The sequence below is a fragment of the Typopeltis vanoorti genome, chromosome 8 (genome assembly GCF_054136105.1).
Source record: "Typopeltis vanoorti isolate ZY-2024b chromosome 8, IOZ_Tvanoo_1.0, whole genome shotgun sequence".
NCBI classification, from domain to species: Eukaryota; Metazoa; Arthropoda; class Arachnida; order Uropygi; family Thelyphonidae; genus Typopeltis; species Typopeltis vanoorti.
In genome coordinates, this window is record NC_143556.1 from 82,657,515 (window position 1) to 82,683,126 (window position 25,612).

The window sequence follows — 25,612 nt, forward strand, 5'->3', positions numbered from 1 at the left end:
TCCAAGTTTTTAAAAGCTAACTTATGGTTAAAAATTAACCACATTGTCGTGCAATAACATGTGCTAACTTACCTCCAAATCCTGGCCGAATTTGACGGTCGTAATTGCTTTCGGAAAGTAAGGTATCCAAAAGTAGGGTTGTATTTGCTAAAAGGTCTTTGATCACTGGCTTTGCACTTCCACTATTAAAAAATATAAAAATATAAGCAAGTAAGCAGTTGCGTTCAAGTTTCCATTTATTTATCATTATCACGACTAAAAAACTATTCTTCAAGTTTTGAATGTTATCTTTCAGATTTAGAATTGAATTACTACAAAAGACGGAATTTACTATATCATACATAGCAAGATCAAAATCCCATGTTACAGTTCATCAGAATGCCGATTCGAAATGCAGAATATACATTGTAAAATTCTCTTAAATAGTTTATAAATTTTGTACAAAATACACTACTGCCCATTTTCGTCAGATATCAGAAATTAAAAGCTCTTTTGCGAATGCTTTGCGTCATTAAGATATAAAGACGCAAATCAGCAAATGATTTTCGAATGAACAGTACAAAATACAGAGCACTAGCAGAGAGAGAGAGAGAGAGAGAGACAAAGGAACTATATAAAGCACAGTTCATTAGAAGATGTTGATGCGTCATCATTCAGAAATTGAATCTTAAGTCATACTTATATCTGTATTTGCGATGAAAGGTACTAAATTTACACTTCATAAATTCCATAGAATGTGAAAATATCAATCTACACATTGTAGGACGAGCTAGCGTTTATACGATTTTTTTTATTAATGAACAATAAGTCTACGCAAGTCATAGCTAGGTTTTACTCGATTGACTTTCAAGTCTCATTTAGTCTCAAGTCTTTAGAACCCAGCAGAAGTATACTTTTAAATCACAGGAGACACTTTCTGTAGAGAAGAACTTATAACATACCTTATTGCAACTAAATGAGCAATGTATCTGCACTTATTAAGCGGGGAACGAATATATATATATATATATATATATATATATATATATATATATATATGAAAAAATGATCATTAACTCGGTTAATATACATATTTTTATAAAGAAATGAATGACTAGAACCGAGATTTAAGTAAAGAGGTTTTAATATAAAAACATGACTAGTTTCGGCTTGTAACAGCCTTCATCAGGTGACATTATAAAAGAAAAAACACTAAAACACTGAAGCTTAAATAAACTATGAACATCATAGAGAGTCTCTATACATAATCTCAATTATGTATAGAGACTCTCTATGATGTTCATAGTTCCTTCCTGATGAAGGCTGTTACAAGCCGAAACTAGTCGTGATTTTATATTAAAATCAATTATGTATAGAGACTCTCTATGATGTTCATAGTTTATTTAAGCTTCAGTGTTTTAGTGTTTTTTCTTTTATAATGTCACCTATTGAAGGCTGTTACAAGCCGAAACTAGTCGTGTTTTTATATTAAAACCTTTTTACTTAAATCTCGGTTCTAGTCATTCAATTCTTTATAAAATATATATATATATATATTCCGCGCGGTTAGCCTCGTGGCTATTGGCTTCCCAACCATATGGGGAAGGAGTGTCCTGGGTTCAATTCTCGTCGGAGACGTGAGGAGCTGAAGGATTTTCCTCAGCTATAGCCAAGTTAGCCGGTCTTGGGCGCGGGGCAGTAGGGTTTTCCCCCAGTTTAGCTGGGGGTTTTTCATCCCCCAAACAGGCAAACCGTCCCCGTGAACACACACACACACGACTACAGTCATAAATACCTCCAATAGGGATGCAGCAGAGGAGTGGTGTGCCGGCTGCATCATTTCGCCGTGACTCCTCATTAGGAGAAGATCAACCGCTTGAATCAGATGGAAGGAAGAGGTAGATAGATAGATATATAGGATAACATTTTCTTTGGCAGTCCGCCTCTTTTTTCAGCAGAATGCACCCTGTAACCTTCTTATGAGACCGATAACTTATCTTTCTTTGAAAATTCTTTATGATTGCTGTTTTTTTAATAAATATTAACAGATGTTGTTGTTGTTTGGGTATTTTTGCGGAAGCGATAGAAATTAAAAAAGCTGACAAAGTTTAAAATTGCTCAAATAACGAAACGGTTTCTTTGTTTGTAAGCATAATCTTATTTGATTGATTCCAGAATAAATAACAATACAGCAACTGAAAGCACTAAAAATGAAAAGCAGCTCTCAAACTTTAAAATAAAAACTTTGACTTTTTGCATATACTTGCAACTCACGTTGTGTTCTCTGTGTGATGAAAGGTCAAGTTCTACTTAAATTGCTGTTGTTTATCTACGTGTATTTTGCGTTAGAAAGCAAGAGAAAAACGAAACAATTCAATCAGTATGATATTTTAATCTACTAAAACGTATCTTATGAAATAATGAAAATGTATTACATACTGTTGCAGGTCACATGAAAGAAAAGTAATTTTCCATTTCGTTTGAATCAAATTTTAATCTAACCCACCCACAGAAGAGAAGAAAGTAATTTTCCCTGAGATATCTCCGATTTCAGAAAGCATCAAATGGTTATTCGTTCATCATTCCAAAATTAGAGTTCTCTTAATACATTTATTAGGTTAAATAATTTTTTTTTCCAATTTATTTAATCAAATCATTGTAAGTACATTAACAAAAGGGACCATACTGATTGTCTGTTCGTTTAATATATAAAACAGGATATTATTCAAACATAAAATTGGTATATAAACCTATTTCTACCATGTAATAATTATTAATGGTAGTTTTGGACTTTTCTTATTATTTGCTATTGGCAGGCTAATCAATAATTTAATTAAAGAAAATATATATTCAGTCATGAGATTTATTTAACTAAATAAATACTCGGAAAGGGGGAAAATAATTATAGAAGACGAACAAATTTTTTTAAATTTAATAAAATATTAAAAAAATAATAAAATATAAGTTTTTTAATAATGTAAGAAAAATAACGTTTAAAAGATTCTAAATAAAAATATAATATATACAATATTATAATATAATATGAAAATATATTATATTTCGCTGGGATACTTTATAATATTATACTGGCATTAAGTTAGATTCTGGATGTGACATGGTTTCCTTTCTCCAGTTTTCTCCTGATATACATAAAATAACCTTGAATACATCTGGTTGAAGTTACGTGTATGGAATATACATTATGAATTTGTATAATTCATAAAATTAATGAGTTATCTTACATGATTTTTATTTCTGATGAAAGTACAATAATACTATAACACATCCTAATAAAATTATAATTTACAGAACTGATAATTTTGACTTTTTAAATTAAATTAATTATCAATTTAAAATAAAATATCAGTTTGAAGAGGGAAGGTTTTGCCTCACCAAAACTCGGTTTAACCTTCCTGAAGATAAACAGATTGGCCACCGAATACGCACAATTCACAAACATCGTTGAATAGAAAAACAGCATTAACAGCGGTATCATAGTATGGATTCGATTTCTAGGATAAATGATTTCAAAAGTTAGATAGCCATGAGATGCTAGTGAACATAACATATTTAAGGAGGGAATTGAAGTTAATTTAACATAAAAAAGTATTCGATGGTGATATAATTAAAGAAATCATAATTAAAATTCTTAAAATAAATGGGTCAACAGTTTGGAGAGTTTTGCAAAGTTTTTTTTTTAACTTTGTAAACTAAAATATTAACTCTTCGAAAGAAAGATCAAGTCGTTGTTCATTATTTAACAACTTTAACGTTGTTAAATGTTGTAAAAAATGTCATGTTAATTTGAATCCGTTTACGTTCTAGAATTTCTTCGTGGTACATGTATATTTGATTATTACTTAAATAATCATTACGCAATTTTTTTCTTACCCAAATAAGTTTATTTTGGCATTCAAATGAAGTGATATATTAGCATTTCTATTTTCCCTTATGGATGGGTATAGTAATTAAAAACATTTTATTTTTATTTATTTTTAATTTAGGATAGGTTGATTATTATGTTCTCAGCAGGGTTCCTTCAATGTTTAAAACATAACTTATTCTTCTGAAAAAGAAATTTATCAGGTCTCTTTTCCACGTCAAATAAAATATTTTTTTATGATTTCTTTATCACCGACAAGAGTGTTTTGCCAACTATTTTCAACGGTGTTCTTAACCTCATCCGTTGTTCCGTTTACCTAATTGGCTAGCCCGTTCTTCAAATGAGACATGTTGGATCGTAGCCATGGATTTATGGCAGGCATGATAAATCCTTTGACACGAAAAAAAATTAAATTCTTTTTACTGCAAACAACAACATTAAAACCTGCTAAGAATACAGCTTCTGTTCTAACGGACAGACAGTCGATCGCACCGTTTCTTATCATAGATTTTCTTAGGAAAAATACAATAGAAATTTAAAAAAAATAATAAAATTTACCATTTTTGTTTCTTCAGCATGGTCACTTTATTTGGAAACAGAACGTGTAGGTGTGACGACGCTCTAATCGCAAATTGATTTCAGATTTATGAACACACCTAACATCGTTAAACATATTACCATTATTTAGCGATTTTTCGTTTTCTGTGATCCTTCGCCATATGTGAGACATTGTGAGAGACAAAACATGGTCAGAAAGAAGCGAAATTTAAGATAAGAAATAATATCACAAACATTAATATTTAATATCCGCTAAATTTCTGCCTGATACACTCTGAACAGTTTCTTAGGTAAATGAAAGGATCTTGCTCCATTTCCTTCTCAAAGCAGTAGCTGAAATGATGCTTGATTCGCCGCTGTGGAACATCTTAGATCTACTAGGGAGTGAGTTTGTAACTTTGGTTATGTTAAAGCAGGTTTCCATGTTACAGTCAACTAACATTATTATAATTAGCAGCTTGAAAACTGATTCAGTGAAGATAGGTTCACGAAGAATGTTATCAACAACAATAAAGAAAATTTACAGGTCTTGGCGATTAGAGTTTCTTAATCCACAATTAATGAATGTTGGTCTCATAGAATAACACTCCCTTCACCAAACGTAACTTTTTTGCCTTAATACACAATTACCTCAGCTTAATAATAATAATAATAATAATAATAATAATAATAATAATAATAATAATAATAATAATATTTTTTATTAGAAGGTGTCTCTTGTAATACAGTTTGCTTTGGTTTCAGTAATTTTACTATCACAAAATTACTGAAATAGGCTATCAGTTCAGTGTCTTACACGTAACCATGTTAATCGAATGCTATACATATTACTGTGAAAGATATTTCACGGTAATATGTCTAATAAAATGACATATTTCATAAGTTATTTCGACCTGTTTGTTTGTTTTACTGTTGAAATAATGGAAATATTATAGCCACACTTTTAGTACAGACTAGCATGGATTTTTACTAAGATTTCACTATTTTTACTAAATATGAATTACTTAAGCCACTATAAAATAAATGTAAGCAAGGAAATTTAACAAGAACAGAGAGGCTAAGGGGAAGATACTTTTCTTTGAGTATATATGTAAAGAAAGATGTCTGATTTCTTCAGTGCATTTACGAACCATATTATAATTTGATTTATATAATGATTTAATGGTGTTTATAAAAATATAAAGCTATATTTTTACAACCATGCAAAAGCCCAAATGTTTGATGTATTCATCCTAACTAATTTTTGGATATAAAGCTACACAAGTAGTCACATCTATTACGCATGTTAATAGATTTGATTATTTGGTATGCATAATAATTTGTTTGCTTCTAAGTAAAAACATTTTGATAATCAGTCTGTCTAAATAGACTGTAGGAAACATTTTCAGCAGTATGGTCCGATATCAAAAATCTAAAACTGTTCATAACCGTATATTCATATGCTTTCCCTTTCGCTTCTGAGAAAGGGAAAGCATATGAATTTATAATTCATTTATAAGAAAATAAAGAGAATACAGAGTTCAGTAGATAATGACAATGCCCATTAGTATGAAAATTATGGATTTAAATTTCGTCTGGCAAATGAAGAATCTTTATAATAGTTCCTAAGCTGAAGGAGTGTTATCGGTATTGTGAGGCAACCACAGATATCTCTGATTGCCTCACAAGACATACAAATCGGCCAAAAGAACATACACCGTTAGCAGCATAATATGAATGACTGCTATATGAATATGAATTAAGACATGCATTAGTATGGAATGATCAAAATGGAAAAAATTTATAATGTGAATTGGAATTATTTGAATATAATTTCATTTGAATGGATATAAAGAAAAATACAATCTCTTGGAAACAGTAATATAATAAATAAAAAATCCGTATTATTTTCTAGTCCAGTGATTATTTTAAATAAGTTAAGAAACCATTCAAAATTTTTATGGATTTAATTAAAAGTTATTTGTTAATACTCTATTCGAATTTCGAACACACACACACACACACGAATTCCACACGTGTGTGTGTGTGTGTGTGTGTGTGTGTGTGTGTGTGTGTGTGTGTGTGTGTGTGTGTGTGTGTGTGTGTGTGTGTGTGTGTGTGTGTGTGTGTGTGTGTGTGTGTGTGTGTGTGTGTGTGTGTGTGTGTGTGTGTGTGTGTAGAATGTTAAACGTAACTGATTAAAATAATAATAATAAAAGAAATAAATAAAAACAAAGACTGTACAGCTATAACCAAACTAACCAGTAATATAATAAGGAAAATTACACTACAAGAGTTAATATTGAGAATTGACACTCGGGATGTAATATCATTAACAGGAAAAGAAGAATTAATTCAAGAATTTGAAAATCACAATATTAAAGTTTGTGTAGTATCAGAGATTAAAAAAAATGCAAGGAGTACGAAATAATAAATAATACATCAGGATGTAAGAAAACAAATACAAGACCATCAATAAGAATAGTACGTGTAAAACTAAAGAAAGGGAATAAATATTAAATATGATTAGTACATATAGTCCAGAAGAAGAGAAACAAAAATTAGAAATGGAAGAATTTTCTGAAATCCAAAATGTAATAGACGAAACAAATAAGAAAAAATATGTAAAAATAACTGGAGAATTGAGGCGAGAATTGGCATCAAGCTTATTCCAGCTATATGTCAGAGATTGAATGAGGAAAGAATTAACGAAACTGGAATAGATTTGCTATAGTTTGGTAGGAATGATGAACTAAGAATAAATGATACATTCTTTATTAATAAAATACAACATAACATGGGAGAATTCAAGACTTCAGAAATTTGTAATTGATTAGATGATTAACTAAATAGAGAAATTATATCAGAAAAATTATGGATTTTAGAGCATAGTCAGACATGAGAAGTGACCATAAGTGAATTCTCATGATCACTTCCTTATGGTCAATTCTTATGAATTCTTGGAAAGATAAAACTAGAAAACAAATTTAAACAAAACACAAGCAGAGAGCAACAAAATAAAGAATATAATTACTCCAGAAAGAATATAGAAGATACATAAAGCATAAAATCTTGTCAGATAATCAAGGTAACAATAAAAGACAAAATCAAACAACGGTATAAAAAAAGAGACAACTTTTGAATGATCGTATATCCGGTCTGTATCACGAAGATCAAATATTAAGTATAATTCTCTTCATGGCTCATACCAGATTTAAGATAATGGACAATTGGACGAAGGCTCATTCTTATCTTTTATAGATTTTGTAGATAAAGCAGAAAAAGAAGTACTACGAGAAAAAACAATTATTAGAAAATGTAATCAAAGATAGCACTGCTATAAAAAAGATGTCAAAAAGAAAGTAAGGGAATAAACCCAGATTTCACAGATATCTACAAGATAAACACATCACTTTATGAAAAATGCAAAGTGCCGCATATAGTAAATAGTGAAATCAGGTCCCCGCGGTTAGTCTAGTGACTATGCGCTTCGCAACCATATGCATGGGGAAAGGGTGTCCTAGGTTCGATTCCCGTCGACGACGCGAGGAGTTTAAGGATCTTCCTCAGCCATAGCCTAGTTAGCCGGTCTTGGGCGTGGACAGCAGGGTTTTTTCCACCAGTTTATCTGGGGGAGGGGGTTCATCCCGCAAGCAGGAAAACTGGCCCGTGAACACCCACACAGGGATACAGCCCGGAATACTGACCCAGCCATAGGTCTGATTCGTCAGCTATGCCGGTTCCGGAGCCCGAATAAAATTTGGGGAGGACTGAGATGGTGCCGTACCTCCCCATAAAGGGGACTCACGGCCGTGTATCATCATACGATTATTATTATTATCATTATTATTATTATTAGTGAAATCAGGAAAATTATAGTTGCTGGCCTGGTTTGCCACGTAGTTATTAAAAATATAGCTCCAAACAATCAGAACATGATTTCATGATATCTAAAGTATCTGCAAGATAATCCAAACTCAAAACATAAAACTGATGTTATTGAACTGAATAATTGAAGATTATCTATGCACGGAAAATAATGATTTACGAAAGAAAAAAATAATAAAAATAACTAAAAAAATAGAAATTCGTTAAGAACTATTAAAATATGATTCACGATGATTTAGGAGGTTAAAAACATAAATCAGAAATAGATCAAATATTTTTTTTAAAAAATAGAGAAATTGTTAGAATACAAAAAATCTCTTTTCTTGTATTTTATTGACTTTAATAAAACATCTAATAGAACACTCTTAAAAGATATTGTTAAAAGAAACTGCCAATAAAAGGGTGGAAAATAAAACATGTTTCAGAACTAATTAAAAATTCCAAGTCGGTCGGAATCATTAAGTCCCATCTTATTTAAACTTAATGATGGATGAAATAATAAATAAAGAAAATGGAAAAGTATGAAATACAAATTTAAAATGAAAAACTGAACCTCCGTAGCTCACTCGGTATCAAATGACCTTCGATTGGAAAAAAAATGGTTCGAATGCAGTCTAGTACGTAAAAGCACATTTATCAGTTTTTGTTGTTGTTGTAAAGGTGCGTTCTCTTACGTCATTAGCAGGGTTTCCCTTATGATGACTGGAGTTTTTCTTAATGCAAGGAGACTGGAATAACGGACGTAATTTACAGTTTCACAGACAATGCAAATAGTATTAAACCACCGTATCACAAACAATAATTAGGGTTCAAAGATGGTAAGTTATTTTACCATGAGAGGATGGCCATTGAAGCCTAATCCGAAAAGGAAGGTGGGAAATGAAAAATAAAGACCAATTTTATATGCTGATGAAGTATTTGTACTGATAATGATATTATTTAGAAAATGAAGAACAAGAACACTCACTGAAAGCTAGTAGAATATTTGAATATCTCAGAAGCCTTATCTGGAAGAATAAAAATATTGGTAAAGAAACAAGAAATAAGATTTTACAATACGATTCTATCATACCACCACAATACAAGTACTGCACCACACCACTGAGACAAAAATGTGACAAATTAATGGAAATATTGAGATAAAAGCCTTAAAAAGTTTAAGGCGCGACTATATTAAACAAATTTGAAAATTAACAAATCATAGAAAATGTAAAATGCAGCCAATATATGATCAAGAAACAAAATGAAGAACAGAAACATCATGTGGAAATAATGCAGAATAACAGATGGGCAAAGAAAGTAAAGGAAATCCAAAGCTAAGATGGCGGCATGCTCTTGAAAACAGCGACAATAGAAACACCTAAACTTAATAGTGAAAATTTATTTCGTTTTCTTATTATTTATTGGATAAATTTGGTAGGCAAGCATAGAATTGTTCCCAATTTATTTTCTATTCATTTCCCCACGCTTTTCTTTAATCGTAAAGCCCGTGTACTAAGTCATTATTTATGAGATCTCTAATTCTCCCATGAAGCGAAAAGCAAATGATAACTTATTCATCGCAAACATGGTATTGTAAAAGTCACGTAACCTGTTGTGTAAAACTGTTCTTGCATGTGACACGTTATTGCTAAGTCATAATGCTTCCTCAAGCGGAACAAAGCTTACTTCTCCTTCTCCTCTTTACCTACTCGGGAATAAAATCAACTCGGCTAGTGTATTCTAGAAAGCATAGAGTGAATGAAATTACATAAGGAAATCATGATTATGGTTAAAACAAAAAGATAATCAGATAACTTTAAATAGTGTAGCTGGAGATGCTCCTCATTCAACTAATTAAAAAAAACGGCTGTTTCTTCGATTTCTACATAGTGGAAAGGAATAAATATAACAAAAATAAAAGATCAAGAAAGATATGTATTATTGCTTTTCGCTATGTTATTCTATACAGCATTCCTCAGTTTAGTTGCGCACTGAATTTCCAGGCAAAATGCCAGAAAAGCAAAATGATGATTAAGAAATATTCCATAGGTAAGATAAGAGAAACGTAATCATTATGTTATGTATACGAAATTAAAAAATATATAAGAGGTGTCTGCAAACTTAATACCAATTTACTGTTAAACTTTATGCGATTTCTAGAATTAGGGGGAATAATAACACCTCGTTCTTAATAATAACATCTTATCTACCGTTAATGAAGTCGAGATGACACCTTGGAGGTTGCTAGGCAGTTGCAAGTTTCGCTGCAAAAAAGAGAAATGTGAATCTGTAGAGCAGGAATGTTGAACTCTGGAAAGGGATTGATAACTTTCCGTATTTTTATCATTTAATGCCGAAGAAAATCAGAGGAGAGTAGGAATTGGCTCGGGATCAGCTACTGATGGCAATGTCGAAAATTGTATTCCCTAATTCTTTAATTTGAAAGAATAACGACAGGTGAAATGGAGGAATCAGAACACATGCAGGAGTTGAGGGGATATGAAGGGTATGCAACGAACAGATTATTCAGCAGCTACATGAGGAGCAAACCAAGCTAAGACTGTGATGAGTTAAAAAGGTGAATTTAGCGTATGAAAATAGATTAACTGAGTCAGCAAAATAGATTAACTGAGTCAGCAAAATAGATTAATTGAGTTAGCAAATCAGCAAAATTTTAGGGAAATCTACAGTTAAGTCGCTTAGAGAAGAAAGGATAAGTGTGAAAGATTGACTTTAGTTTGCTAGCAATGGCCCACTAGCGAAATCTGTAACGGATATCATGGAAATGTACACCGCACATTTGTCATTGTATTTCATGTTGGGGAGTATCACCAAATATTATTGAACACGAACAACAGAATTTGGCTGTTCGTGAAAGTGAACTACTTGGAATTTCAAAGAATCTTGATACTAACAAGGTGAGTAACTGGATGGGATATCATCAAGTGTATTAAAGAAATGAGAAAAGAAGGCTGTGTCCTTGACTTGGTTGCTCAACAAGATCTCGTAACAGAAATCACTTCCAAAAGTGGAAAATAGTGACATTGTATATAAAAAAAACCATCCAAGTCAGTTGTCTTCGAGCACAGACCACCTTGTACATCAAGAGTGATGGTGAAAGAGTTGGAAAGAGCACTTCAACATAGAATTAAGCATTGGATGGATGTGAACAGGAATCTTTTCAATGGGTAGATGGTTTGTTAAGTAGAGGTCTGGTTTCAGTAACAGCGTTATGCTTAATAATGGAATGGCCATTGTATTAGACAGCAGCAATCCTTATACAGTGACTTTTTTTCTAAATTTTGCGCAGCTGATAGCATGGGTATAAAAATGGTTGGCTGCTATAAGCCAGCAAGTTTTTTTTTTTGGGGGGGGGGGGGAGCAATGTCTCCAAAAATATAAATAAATAAAATAAAATAAAATAATTAAATAAATAAACGACATGCGTGTACAGGAAGGTTCTCTTTTGTTTTCAGGCTACTGTTATTTAATTTACATATTAATCATAGAGCTCAAGGTTTAAAAGGAGACTTTCACTTGTTTGCTGATGATTCTAAATTGGGAAAGCCATTAGAGATAACTGGTGTGATGTTCTTTCAACAGGATTTGAATAGGTTGACGCTGGAAAATAAATAATGATATAATTTACAATGTGTTAAATGTCAAGTCAGCACTTTGGCTGGATGAGATGTATTTTATTGTTGGTGTATCGCTTCCGCAGTGGACACGATAAGGGATATGAAAGTTTTGGTGGATAATAAATACTGAGCACGTACTACAGAATTTATAAAGCCTGCTCAGAAAATTGCTGTCATAATGCGAAGGGAGACTGCAAAGTAGAGACAAAGAGATGATAGCGCCACTGCATTGAGCCACAGTTCAGGTCACAACTACTGTTCTTTGAGCAGATATGACCATCTGATTGAAGATGTTTTTTGAACATTCTAACGTCTTCAAAAATTTGGGTTGCCCGGATGGAAGAACATGTGTTTTTGTTGTGTTATTTACGGATTACTTCTTTCGAGATTTGAAGTTGAAAAAGGGCATTTCACTGAATATTTAATAACACTGTGGTATTAACCTGACACAAATGTTATGACGAACAGTATTTCCTATATTTTGATATTTTTGAGCAGTCAGTGAGGAACGACGCGATTGTGGTCTAGTCGTAAATACATCGGTGCATCAAATATAGGATGTTAGGATTCTTTATACTTACTTTTCAAATGAAATTGAGTGAATAGGTTGCCTGCAAAACGCTCCTAAACACGCTAGTTATTGACTATCCCCCCCGTCCCCAAAACCAATCGTACACACAATTAGTTGATATAATGTACACCAGCCTGATAGCCCTGTTTGTCTGTTGGTTTTCAACCAATATTAACGAGTCTTTTGATGCATTTAAATCAAACTGAAACAAAAATTTAATTAGTAGCCCGAGATTTTTGTTTCATTTAGACAAATCAGCTGTCTTAGAGGCAAATGTATAATGTTTGCAAATTGCTCGTCTTTGGTTGTGCTTACGCGTTCACGGAATGAAAAACAGGCATTCTGCCATTAAGTTAATAGAATAAAAGTTTAATTAAGTTTGTGTTAAATATTTTTAATTTATTAAAGATAAGATTTTATAGCAAATCTTAATCTAGCTAACATCAGAACTAACACAATGTCCAAGAAACCGTTAACAAACACTCAGATTAAGGCAAGAATACTATTCTGGAAATGCAAAGTAAAAAAGCCTCTCTCTCTCTCTCTCTCTCTCTCTCTCTCTCTCTCTCTCTCTCTCTCAGTTTTATTTCTCTTAATGAAATATAATGTTTGTCTTATAGATAAGTTTCCAAAATGTGCGTGAAACCGATATATGGAATACTTCTTGATCAGGTTTGTCTAGTACGGAAAGTTTTCACAAGATTTCTTGAACAGTATGAAAAATCATAAATTTAAAGTAACTGTGAAGAAGTATGATATGCTGCCTTTTAAGAAGGCTGTCAATAGTTACTCTATAGTCATATAATCCAAACACACTCCACGTTTTCTTAAAATAATGTAACCATATGTCCTCCACATCCCATATCTCAGCAGATAAAACCGGTTCATCCATAGTAACTCAGAGGAGCTTGGCGAGGAAATTTTTATACGCATGATAGACACCACAATGATATTTTGTCTTTGGTTGACTATTTCTCGCATTTGTACGATATAAGAGATTAATTTTATTTTAGTTTAATTTATTTGTTATTAGGAAATAGGCATTTATAAAGTTTATTGATTAATTTTATATTAACCTCTTCAAAAAATACAGAAGTAGATCTCTTTTGCTTTTCAGCGTAGTTGTTTGCTTGATTTAATTTCAGTGTTCGTTACACCATTAGAGAAATCTTAGCTTTAAAATCATTAATACATTTAAATATGTTAATTAAAATGTATTTCAATTAATTTTGGTCCCTGGAAATAATATTATGCCTTACTTAAAATATAAAAACTTTGCCATAGCCATATGAGACTGGCTAAACGCACCTTCGGTCGATAAATATTACCTTTCATTCCACAATCAGAACCAAACTCAAAGGACACCGTAGACATCAACAGTTACATGCAACGTGAAACGTGTCATATCTAAATACATTCTTCTGTCTTTTTTTTTTTTTTTGTTATTCTGTCGAACTAATAGTGTTTCAATAAAAGTACCATGTTTAGGCACCACAGCAACTGGGAAATTAAACTTTAAGCAACAGAAAAAAAGCTAACAATCTAAAACTCTATATTATACTCGCTTTGCAATTCGAATGGTCTCTCTCTCTCTCTCTCTCTCTCTCTCCTCACCATTTTCGCACTGCTATTCACTGCATTTTTCATGTTATTTTCTAGAGAAAGAGAGAGAGAGAGAGAGAGACAGTGAGTGAGTGAAACTATTCACAGAGAATTCGAATAAATATGAGAAATATCAGAATTATTTAAAATCGATAGTCAGTCTTACAACTAGCGTTTTATGTGAGCGAGAAAGAAATATCTTATTTCTACTGCCTATGCCCAATTGAAAGTAAGAAATGGAGAGGCCCAATAAAAGTTCCTAAAAACCTTTCGTCCCACAAACTAATCTTTTTATTTAATGAATACATTTCTAGAGCCAGCTAGTTCAATTCAAAGTGAATATATATTAGAATTCGAAATAATAATAAAAAGAAATAATAATATTATAAATTTGCAGATTAAATAAATTATAACGATATACTTCAAAATGAATCCGTAAACAAGAAATGAAATTTTATGATAGTGAGATGACAATGTTTTCCTGAAATGTAATACCAGAAAAGTTGATCCTCCTATCCACACTACAAATGTCCTAACATTACTAGTATTTTGTATTCTGTTGAATGTAGTTTGCTTGCTGTAATGCAATGCGACATTCAAAGCATTAAATATTTGATATATATTTAGGAAAAACATCTAGTTTTCTTATGAAAACAAAAATAAATAATGAAAAATAAAATATCCAAGAAAAAAAGTTATGCAAAAGGAGCAAACTTGCATTTTCATTTTGTTATTTATCTAAGAGTTCATCCACCTATTGTATTATTGAATAATTCTATTAAATATTCTTCGGAGCACCTGTTGTGTTTAGGATAGGATATTTTTTTTATTACTAATGAAGACTTTCATAAGGATTTATTTATAAAGATTTATGGTTATACAGTACTGTATATTTAAAATTACGTTATATATTCACATCTTTATACTCAATTCCTTTGAAATTTCATCAATCAAAAGCACTTATGTATTTTAATTAACGTAAATAGCAAGGTTTGATGTGGAATTACTTCACGTAATTGAGATTTCCCGGCAGAGAAGATACGAAAGCTCCTAATGCATCCCTTTAAATTCATTACTTTATCATCTTTTCGATAAATCCATTAGTTTTCTCTGTGGCTAATGGTTTCTGCTTTGTTGTGGAAGACAAGGAATATAAACGATAGATATGCCTGTTTGAAGAGTTAATTATAACTATTTTAGATGTACAGCACAATTTTCGTATTCATCTTTTCCATTCATCCATCACATTTGAATGCAACAGTTTGCTTGATATTTTATTCGATAAACGAGAGGTATTTTTAGATATCTTTCTAATATTAGTGAATACATTGAATTTGAAGATATCGATTTCATCTAAATGACTACTTTAAACGAGAAGATATATGAGCGTGCTTACAAGTAGCTAATGGTGAATATCCCCTTTAAGAATTGAGTAACAAAACCGCTATTATCAGCTCGGACAGAAAATATCGATAAATAATATAGTTAAACAGATCAGTGAAAAGGAATGGTTTTAAATTTATATAATATCTTGTTAGTTACCTTTGTCACACGATTATTACCGGGCGATAAAATTAATTTCCATCTAAAATTAATCATAAAAATTGACGGCAAGATTCAAACCTGCAGCTTGCTAGTTTGAGAGTGGATATCCTAACCATTCGGCTAATAAGGCATGCAACTTCAGGACTGTCTTTCACACTGGGAAGTTGCCCAGGGGACTCATGCTGCCATATTGTTCATGAGAAATCTCTTGACAGAGTGTATAAATTATTCGACCTCTCGCTGAAACACTAAGAAAGAGAACTGGAGATTGCGCACAATAAGTCAATTGCGCACAATAGCTAAGTACTTTTCATACTATAAATAAAATGTTTTTTAAAAAATTTTTTTCAGGTGGATAACCCTTTGAGCAGAAATATAGCGTACTTTTATGGGTGGAGCACAAAAGAGGAAAAATGCTACAGAGGAGAAGGTGAAAATGAGCAAACTTCCAAAGTTAACATCTTGTTCAATCCAAGATGTATAACAGAGTGTATAAATTATTCGAACTCTCGCTGGAACACTAAGAAAGAGAACTGGAGCTTGCGCACAATAAGTCAATAGCTAAGTACTTTTCATACTATAATATACTATAAATAAAATGTTTTTTTAAAAAGTTTTTTTCAGGTGGATAACCCTTTGAGCAGAAATAAGCGTACTTTTATGAGTGGAGCACAAAAGAGGAGAAGGAGAAAATGAACAAACTTCCAAAATTAACATCTTGGTTCAATCCAGGTGCAATGTCTGCTACTAGTGTTGCTCCTCCAAATACAGCATCACTATCTACATCCACTCCTGCATCAAATCATCCAGACCCAGATATATTTACCTGTTCCATTACCTGTTCCTGGATTCATGGTGGGCCGACATCATGTCAGAATCATGAATGAAACATTTCAAAGTCGCACAGAGTGAACGACGAGGCCGAGGAGAGAACTCAAACAAGATATTTATCAAAGAAATTGTTCAAACGTGAGGTGCGGAATGGCGAAGTGTGTAAAACGCGAATGGCTACTCCATTCACCATCCCAAGGTCGTTTGTACTGCTTTGCATGTCGGCTATTGTCCAAGAAAGAATCTCCCTTTGCTATATCAGCATTCAATGAATGGAAACACAGTAATCTTATTGTAGAATATGCTATGGAAATGGAGAAGAACATCGCAAGTGCATGACGACATCTTTGATTCGGCATAAAGAAATCGGATGTATAGATTATTATTTTTATGGCTAATATAGCCTACTTTCGGATTTATAGATTCTTTATTAATCAAACATCATCGCTCACAGCAGGAGTACAAGCATAAAGTGTTGACACGTGTGGCTTCTGTCATTCCCGTTCTTGCCTCCACAGGTTTGGCATTTCGTGGAGAGAATCAAACTATTGGGTTGATAAAAAATGGAAACTTTTTAGGTATTCTAGAGCTGTTGAGTGAATATGACCCTTTTTTGGAAGAGCATCTTAAACTGTATGGAAAGCGGAATCCATCGTATCTATCGGCATCATTTGTGAGGAATTCAATTAATGGGACAATATGTTCTTTGTGCAATTCTGGAAGAAATGAAAGAGTTAAAGTTATTATTCAACAAGTGTGGATTCCACTCCAGACATCTCACACATTGATCAACTGACATTTACCGTCTGGTACATTCGAGGATGTGAGCCTATGGAGCGTTTCATCAAGTTCATCCCCATCTTTTCTCATGGAGCAAAGAATCTAGCAGACACTCTTTGGATTTCCTGAATGAGAACAAAATTCCACTATCAAACTGCTGTGGTCAGTCGTATGACAATGACTCGAATATGTTTGGACGCTATACTGGATTGCAAGCAGGGATCCGTCAACTGAATGAGTTCGCCGTCGATGTCCTCCTGTGTTGGACACAGCATGAACTTGGTGGGAGTAAAAGCGTCAGAGTGTTGTTCATAGCTTGTAAAATTCTTCTACATTGTTTTGTATTCCTTTTTTTTTTTGGCTTCGATATATCGATGGCATGTTCTGGCATCATCATTAAGAAAAGATCATGTAGTGGTCCAGCGTCTATCTTACACGAGATGGTCGGATGGTCGTCACATTTTGGTACTGTCCATGATCCGCATGGAGGGTTTGAGAAAATTAAACATACACTGGATTCTGTGTCAGCTGATACTAACCAGGAACTGAACGCAAGACGACAGACAAAGGATTGAGCAAGAAAATGGAGAACGTGGAAACGATATTTCTGACATTTGTTTGGAACGGCATTCTCGAAAGAGTGAACAAAACAAGTGCGTTCCTGCAGTCAAAAGAAATGGATATACTTGTTGCCATGAATCTTCTTGAGTCTATGAAAACGTATCTTCAGGAAATTAGAGAGAAAGTTAGTGAATATGAACTGAAGGTCAGGACTAGATGTCCAGATTAAGATTATAGCGATGTGAACGGGAACGAAAGCGAAGTGTGCGTCTTACTGGGTATGATGAATCAGAAGAAAAGATACTTTTATACAAAAGTGAAAAGTTCAAGATGGAAGCATTCCTCCCTGTTCTGGACTCTCTGAACACTGACATGACATGAAAAAACTTGCAGAAGCTTCTTCAGTCAATTAAAAACAAGGTTCACGGAATATTCATCGCGGAAAATTAATCGCAGGACAATTTATCGCGGGCACAATTCATCGCGGGGACAACTCATCGCGGGGAGAATTTATCGCGTGGGCAATTTATCGCGGGGACAATTCATCGCGGGAAAAATTTATCGCAGAGAAAATTCATCATATAAAAAATTCATCGCGCGAAATATTGATCGTTAAAAAAATTCGCTGAAAATGTTATTCGCTAGAAAATTTAAATGAATTGCATCGATACCGATGTATAAAAAGTAAATGCAGTGCAAGATAAATTTCGCAAAATAAAATTATATATAAAAATATAATTTTGCTATTATCTATGTATTAATACGCGCGGTTATCCCAGTGGCTGGTTGCTTCACAACCATATGCCTCGGAAAGGAGGGTCCTGGGTTTGAATCCCGTCGCTAACATGAGGAGCTTAGGATCTTTCTCAGACATAGCCAAGTTAGCCAGTTTTGGGCGAGGATTATAGTGTTTTCTCCCGAGTTTATGTGGGGTTATTCCTCCCGCAAGCACTCAAACCAGCCCTGAGAACATAATGCTTCTACAGACATAGGATACGGTGGGTGGGTGGGTGGTATAGGCCCAACAATCTTATCCTCGTATAACGGTTGCGGTTATAATTTCATAAATATTAATATTCCATCAACAGAATCTGCAATATCAAAGTAAGAAAGAATATTTATACCATTTTAAGATGAAACAGAAATTAGGAAACTCACCAATCAATAAAATATTACTTTCACTGTATAAGAATAAAAAATATTATGAAAATCTAAATAAATAATACATAGATCTATCCTTCTTTTACCTCTACGTGCGGAGAGATTCCATTCCTTATAACCGCAACCGTTATATGAGGATAAGGTGGTTGGCGCTATGCCTACCATTGTATCCTATGTCTGTAGAAGCGTTACGTTCTCAAGGTCAGTTTGCCTGCTTGGGGGAGGAAAAAGCCCCACATAAACTGGGGAGTAAAACCCTGCAGTCTTCGCCCAAAACTGGCTAACTTGGCTAAGTCTGAGAAAGATCCTAAGCTCCTTATGTCAGCAACAGGATTCGAACCCAGGACACTCCTTTCCAATGCATATGGTTCTGAAGCAACCAGCCAATCATTAACATTTTCAATGAATATTTTCGGAATTCAATAGTTCGCGCGATGAATTTTTCGGTGATGAAGTTTCCTCACGATGAATTTTCCCTGCGATGAATTTTCCCCTCGATGAATTGTTTCGTCGATGAATTGTCTCAGCGATAAATTATCCCCGCGATGAATTGTCCCGGCGATAAATTGTCCCCCGATAAATTGTCTTCGCGATGATTGTCCGAACACTGTATGATGGTGACCAACAGTACAGGGGAATGTTCAGTTTCAAGATTGAAACTTACAAAGAATCACCTTCGCAGCACAATAGGGCAGTATTGGCTTTCACTCATGTGCATGGAAAATGACATTCTAAAGATCATCGACTTAAAGTCAATTATAAATCAATTCTCTGTAAAGAAATTTCACAAAAGATTGTGTTGATTAATCCTCGCTTTACAGCATGTTTTTTTATGATTAAACATTCATTTTGTTAAAAATACCAATAAATCTACAGGCTTAATTTTATTGCCGTTTACATTTTTATTCCCGTAGGTTGGTGGGTAGGGGCGTTAATGCATTGCTTTACCTAGGGGATTTACAATACTATTAAGACGGTACTGTCTTCCGTATGTCCATCCATTCCCATCCAAGAACTTAAGTGCGTATTCAGAATGAATTGCATGTATGTATGCATGCTGAAAAACCAACTACAAACATTCTTAGAACCATAGGATTCACCTCATACACAAAGGTTTTCTATATTATTAGTGCTTATTTTTGCCTTGAATTGAACGTTTTGCTGGTTTGAATTAATATAATAAGATTGTCATGTGTGGGTGCAACGCTTTACTCACATGTCAAGCATTTGTATGAGAGGCGGGGATACGTTCTTGAAACTTGACTTAGCATGACAAAAGTGTTCCTACAATCGATATTGGAAGTAAGTGTCGTGTTATTAAGCTTCCGGGGTGTATATTCGAGGAAATGAATTGTATCGTACCACTTAAGAGATGAAATAGTAGGAAAGGTCTCGCCCTTTTTTCATTATTTCGCTGAAAAACAGATTACACGCGACGTGTTAGCCATTTGAGAGATCCTTCGCATTATAAACTGGCGTACCTTTCACATACATAAGGACGTATGATCAGTTTTCCTACAAAAATGCTGAACAACAAGAGAGAAAGAGAGAATAAGAAACTGTCCAATAAAAAATGACTAAAATGGCTACGAAATAATGACTCATCTCAAATATATCATTTTTAAGGCAGTAACTGAATATAAAGTTTTGCAAATCATTAGCAGCGTAGCGCAGATTTGAATAGAATATGAGCAATGATTAGGGAAGAAGTTATTCGTATATTCCTACATTATCTACATTGATATATAACATTCTCAGCGGTTTCACTAACTCACATAAGCTAAAAGTATATAATTCACTAACAATCTCTGGAGTGGTAGTGAATATTTTGAAAATGTATACATATTAGATTAGGAAAGAATTGCAGGCAACATATATAGATGTCTGCAACGATTAAAAAAATAAGGTTCCCAATTCAATGTCAAGTTATGCGCTTTGACATCCAATGGCGTATTGTGTTACTTGCATTACGCTAGAGGAAACTCATCATGCTAGGGATGATGAAGTCTCAGTGGCATATATAGAACAAAAGCTGTAAATAAAACTCAGAAAATAATTATAATACTGAAACTACAATGACATATATGAATAAGGTAGCTTTTTCACAAGTCGTTGACGTTATCTGAACTAATGTTAGCAGATCTTGGCCCCTTAATTTCTCTAGTAGAGAGGTGCGTGAATGGAATGACTTGCCTTTAGAAGTATTGACTTCAGGTAGTGTCATTGTGAAGGTGTAACAGCTGGTGTGTATGATGTGTAGAATCCTTTGATGAGTCCTTGACTCACGAGAGTATCTAATAAATAATAATAATAATAATAATAATAATAATAATAATAATAATAATAATAATAATAATAATAATAATAATCCCTTCGAACGCATTGTAACAGGTGCACAGTGGATACCTTAGCTTAGAGGACATGTTGATCTCCAGATGCAGGGCATACACCAGAATAATTAACTACGAGTATGTAGAATATTTTTGATTGTTTATTGATATACCATTTAACACGGTTAGGCTGTTTGGCCGTGGGATTAACGTGTCAGCTCTTCATCCAACAAGCTGAGGTTTCGAATCATGTCTTGCGCATAGGTAATCATTAGGTAGGTTGTAGACGAATTTCATCGCTTAGTATAAGAGAATCGCTCCACTTACTGGAGGCATAAAGTAGCTTGAAAAAAAGTTCTATTTGGTCTTCAAAGCGGCGTTTCGGATTATCTAAAAGTTCATATTTAAAAATAATAATAATTAATAAAAGAACAGTACTTTTGCATCCCTGGCGTTTGCTTCATAGAAGTAGATCGTCCAAAGAAAGAGCTTTTTATGATTTGATTCTGTTCGTAGAAAGGATGTATTTCTGAGTCTTTTTTTGGTCCCTTTCTGAGTTTCTCAATCTTTAACGCAAGCAAATGAATGGAACTTTTTAAACTCTGGTTTTTAACCATGAAACCCCAAAATCGATCACATGGTTTCATATATAATGTGTACTAGTTAGGGCTCAGGGACACGATGGAACACGATCTGTGTTACAATTTGTCTTCATTAAAAGAAATAAAAAAAATCCGCATTTATAGATAATACATTAATTTTTCTGGATGTAATTTCCACCAATACTAAATAGTTCTTCTACATCTCTGGCTACTGTTTCTTCATGAAATAAATATTGTATTCTTTATTATATGATAAATATGAACTTTCAATAAAATCCTCAATCAAGTTATCACGCCACTACTACAATTAACCTTTTCTAATATACGAGCATGCAAAACCAGAAACGATTGCATTCGTGTTAGAATACATCAATGGGGAAGACAATGGAAAAAAAGGTTTTTTTTTTTTTTTTTTTTGTACGCATGCGTAGACGGAAAAGGAAAGTAAACTTATATGGTACTATGATAAAGAGCAAGAAATTTGTTATATTAGTCAGTACAGTGCGAGGCGCATATTTTATGTGCTTCTGTCCGAACAACTATATTCCAGAGGATAATATGACAAAATATATTGCGCCATTATGTTTTTACGATTATTACAACAAAATAATGAGACACTAGCATTATTGATAAAAATCAAAGCTGAAATATCTAAAATACCTCTCACAGAAGCATTGGATAAGGAAGACCATTAGTATAACAGATCAATAACTATATTATATCTTATTATTTAGTATAATAATTATTTTTATAATTATTTTATAATAATTATATATAACTTAAATATATATATATATATATATATATATATAACTGAAGTATTTTATTCCACTTTAGAACACTAATGTTAAGTATGTGACAGCATAAATAAAATCAAATGACAGGCGATGGCACTCATAAAGTACGAAATCTCTGACTTTACGCATTTATTTTGTTTCTTAACGTTCATAGCTCTACATCTAGCATTTAAATATGGAAATTTCCTAAAGGTGTCAGGGCTAGATGTTGACCAGTTCACCTGCTCCTAATTCTATCGCTGTCTTCTGATACTCATAGGTCTATTAATAACTAGATATAATATAGTTATTGATCTGTTATACTAATGGTCTTCCTTATCCAATGTTTCTGTGGGAGGTATTTTAGATATTTCAGCTTTGATTTTTATCAATAATGCTAGTGTCTCATTATTTTGTTGTAATAATCGTAAAAACATAATGGCACAATATATTTTGTCATATTATCCTCTGGAATATAGTTGTTCGGACAGAAGCACATAAAATATGAGCCTCGCACTGTACTGACTAATATAACAAATTTCCTACGCTTTATCAAAGTACCATATAAATGAAATAATTTAATTTTAATAGAATAAAAAGTTTAAATCAGCATTAAAACTATTCATTTCAAAACCAAGGAATTTATCGAATCTACTGGGAAAAAAAAGCTTATTTAAAAGCCATTTTCTGTTAAGACACTATCTTTATCGAAATATTCATAAAGGGAAAGTAAACTTAGATGGTACTATGATAAAGCGTAAGAAATTTCTTATATTAGTACAGAGCGAGGCTCATATTTTATGTGCTTAAAAATAAAAGAAAATGCACTAATGAAATAAGTCAATTTATGTCAGACAATGAAGCTAAGATTCGCATGGATTAAATCAATACCATTACATCTGTATTCATTAATTATCATTTTTTTGCAACTGACAATTTACAATTGACATTAATGGCTTTAGCGGTGAAGCAAGATTTTCACATTCCCCGCTATCTGTTAACTGGTATACATGTATGCTACATGCAACTATCATGGGCGAATATTCCGGGTGTGCTAGGTGTGCGGTGCTCATCCACGAAATATCAGTATCACCGATATTATATTTTTGCATTTATTCTTGTTGAAGACTCACCCAATTATTTGCAGACTTCGCGAGCGATTCCTAAAATTGAACACACTATACTGTACTAATGCTTCATTGTCCTCTTCACGAGGATAATAAAGCATTAGTGCTTCTTGAAGAAGGCGCTTTTCGCCGCGTGGACATTGCGTCACATTCGCATTAATAGCCCGAGTGTGCTTTCAAAATGCATACACCTTTGAGCCATTTGAAAAGATGTAAAGACTGCGCAGCATGTCAAATTCTTAGTGTTGTATTAGTTTTAAACCGCTGAGAAGGCGTGATAGGTGAGCTTAAATTTTGAGCTCACTCAACACCTAGCGGCTGCGATTGGTTGGTGTGTCAACCAATCCAATTGAATGTTGTCATGAGTTGAGAGATTACTGTATCCGATGGCTTTATTACAAACAGCTGTTACACATGTTTTCTGGAACTGAAAATTTGAAAGTGAATGTTAAGAGAAAAAACCTGAATGTTTCTCTTACTTGTGCAGTATAGCATTTGTTGAGGTTGAAAAGTTTTTTAACGGTAGAAAGACATTTTTATTCTAGTCTTCGGAAACTTTTATTCTAGTCATTTTTTACTGTCCAAACAATGGACAGTAAAAAATATCTATTCCTGAATACAAATGAATATTCTGTGAATTATAAGACGTTGTTGATCTACAACAAAACACCAGCATATGTGAGATTGATAAGACAGAAGAAACGCTGATACTAGAAAAAAAAAAACCTAATGAATTTAGGATTCCGAAAGTCTGGATAATTCCGATAATGATCTGATATTATGTATATTGAGTCTCAGTAAACAAAATAAAATTCTTGGAAAACGGAGCGAAATATACACAAACCAGAGAAATACACATAACATGTGCAACAAATTTTACGACATGATTTGCTGCTCCATCAAACCATATTTATTCCTGCAATACTTTCTGTCTCTCTCATAAGTTTTTTTTTTTAATTATGCCATCATAAATTCACTTATCCATGTTTAGAATTTATAGGATCGTGCTATTCGCTCTACCCAGCACTTATAGGACACACATATCACAAATGATAATTATTAATTATTCGTTTACCATTAGTGAAAGTGTTTCTACTCACACTTAATCCTTCCTATTCTCACATGTTGTATAAATGATGGTGCCCATATTTTCATCTTTGAGTATTTCAAATATACCAACCAAATATAGTATTCTCCTTCATTTCTAATCAATCATAAAACAGATTGTTCAGAGTTATCCTGGAATTGGAATTAATTGCATTGGACCAATTAAGATGAGTGCTGATGCGGTATGTCCTCTTAAAACTTGCATACATCGATAAAATGCAATCCCACGGTCATGGGCGTCCACAAGGGGGGGGAGGCACTTTCCTCGGGATCGATAAAAAAATTCCACAAATTATAATCGTAAAGTTGATTGAGATATGTAATCTTACATCCTCGACCCTGGGAAGGCTTTGTCTGTCTTAAAATTTTATTATGGGTTGGCCTGTTGCGGGGTAGGCATAGAACACGCGTTTCATTGCAGTAATAAAACACGTGTTCCTGTTTTTGGTTCATCTTTTTCTGTGAAAACAGTGACCGGTTAGTTTGCCCTCTCTCTCTAGTAAGTTACAGAGTGAAGTGTGAATTGAAAATTTATAGTGAAACAAATTTAAACAAAAAATACATTTTTAAAAGGTAAGTTTATGTAATTTAATATTATTTTACTTGTTAGTTTTATGATTTTTTTTGCTTTTAAACTGAAATAATTTAATTAAAATTAATTAATCAGTTATTTTTTAAGAAAATATGCCGGTCAATTTTTTAATATATGAAA

At 33.1% G+C, this 25,612-nt stretch overlaps 1 protein-coding gene across 1 annotated transcript in view; it reads right to left on the bottom strand.

Moving 5' to 3' along the window:
• LOC150104169 (gamma-aminobutyric acid receptor subunit alpha-6-like) overlaps nucleotides 1–25,612 on the bottom strand; it is a 176,806-nt gene that overhangs the window by 143,853 nt on the left and 7,341 nt on the right. Inside the window, exon 2 of the mRNA XM_090396789.1 lies at nucleotides 73–182. Within this exon, the coding sequence (XP_090252915.1) occupies nucleotides 73–182 (110 nt within the window). The remainder of the gene's footprint in view (nucleotides 1–72; nucleotides 183–25,612) is intronic.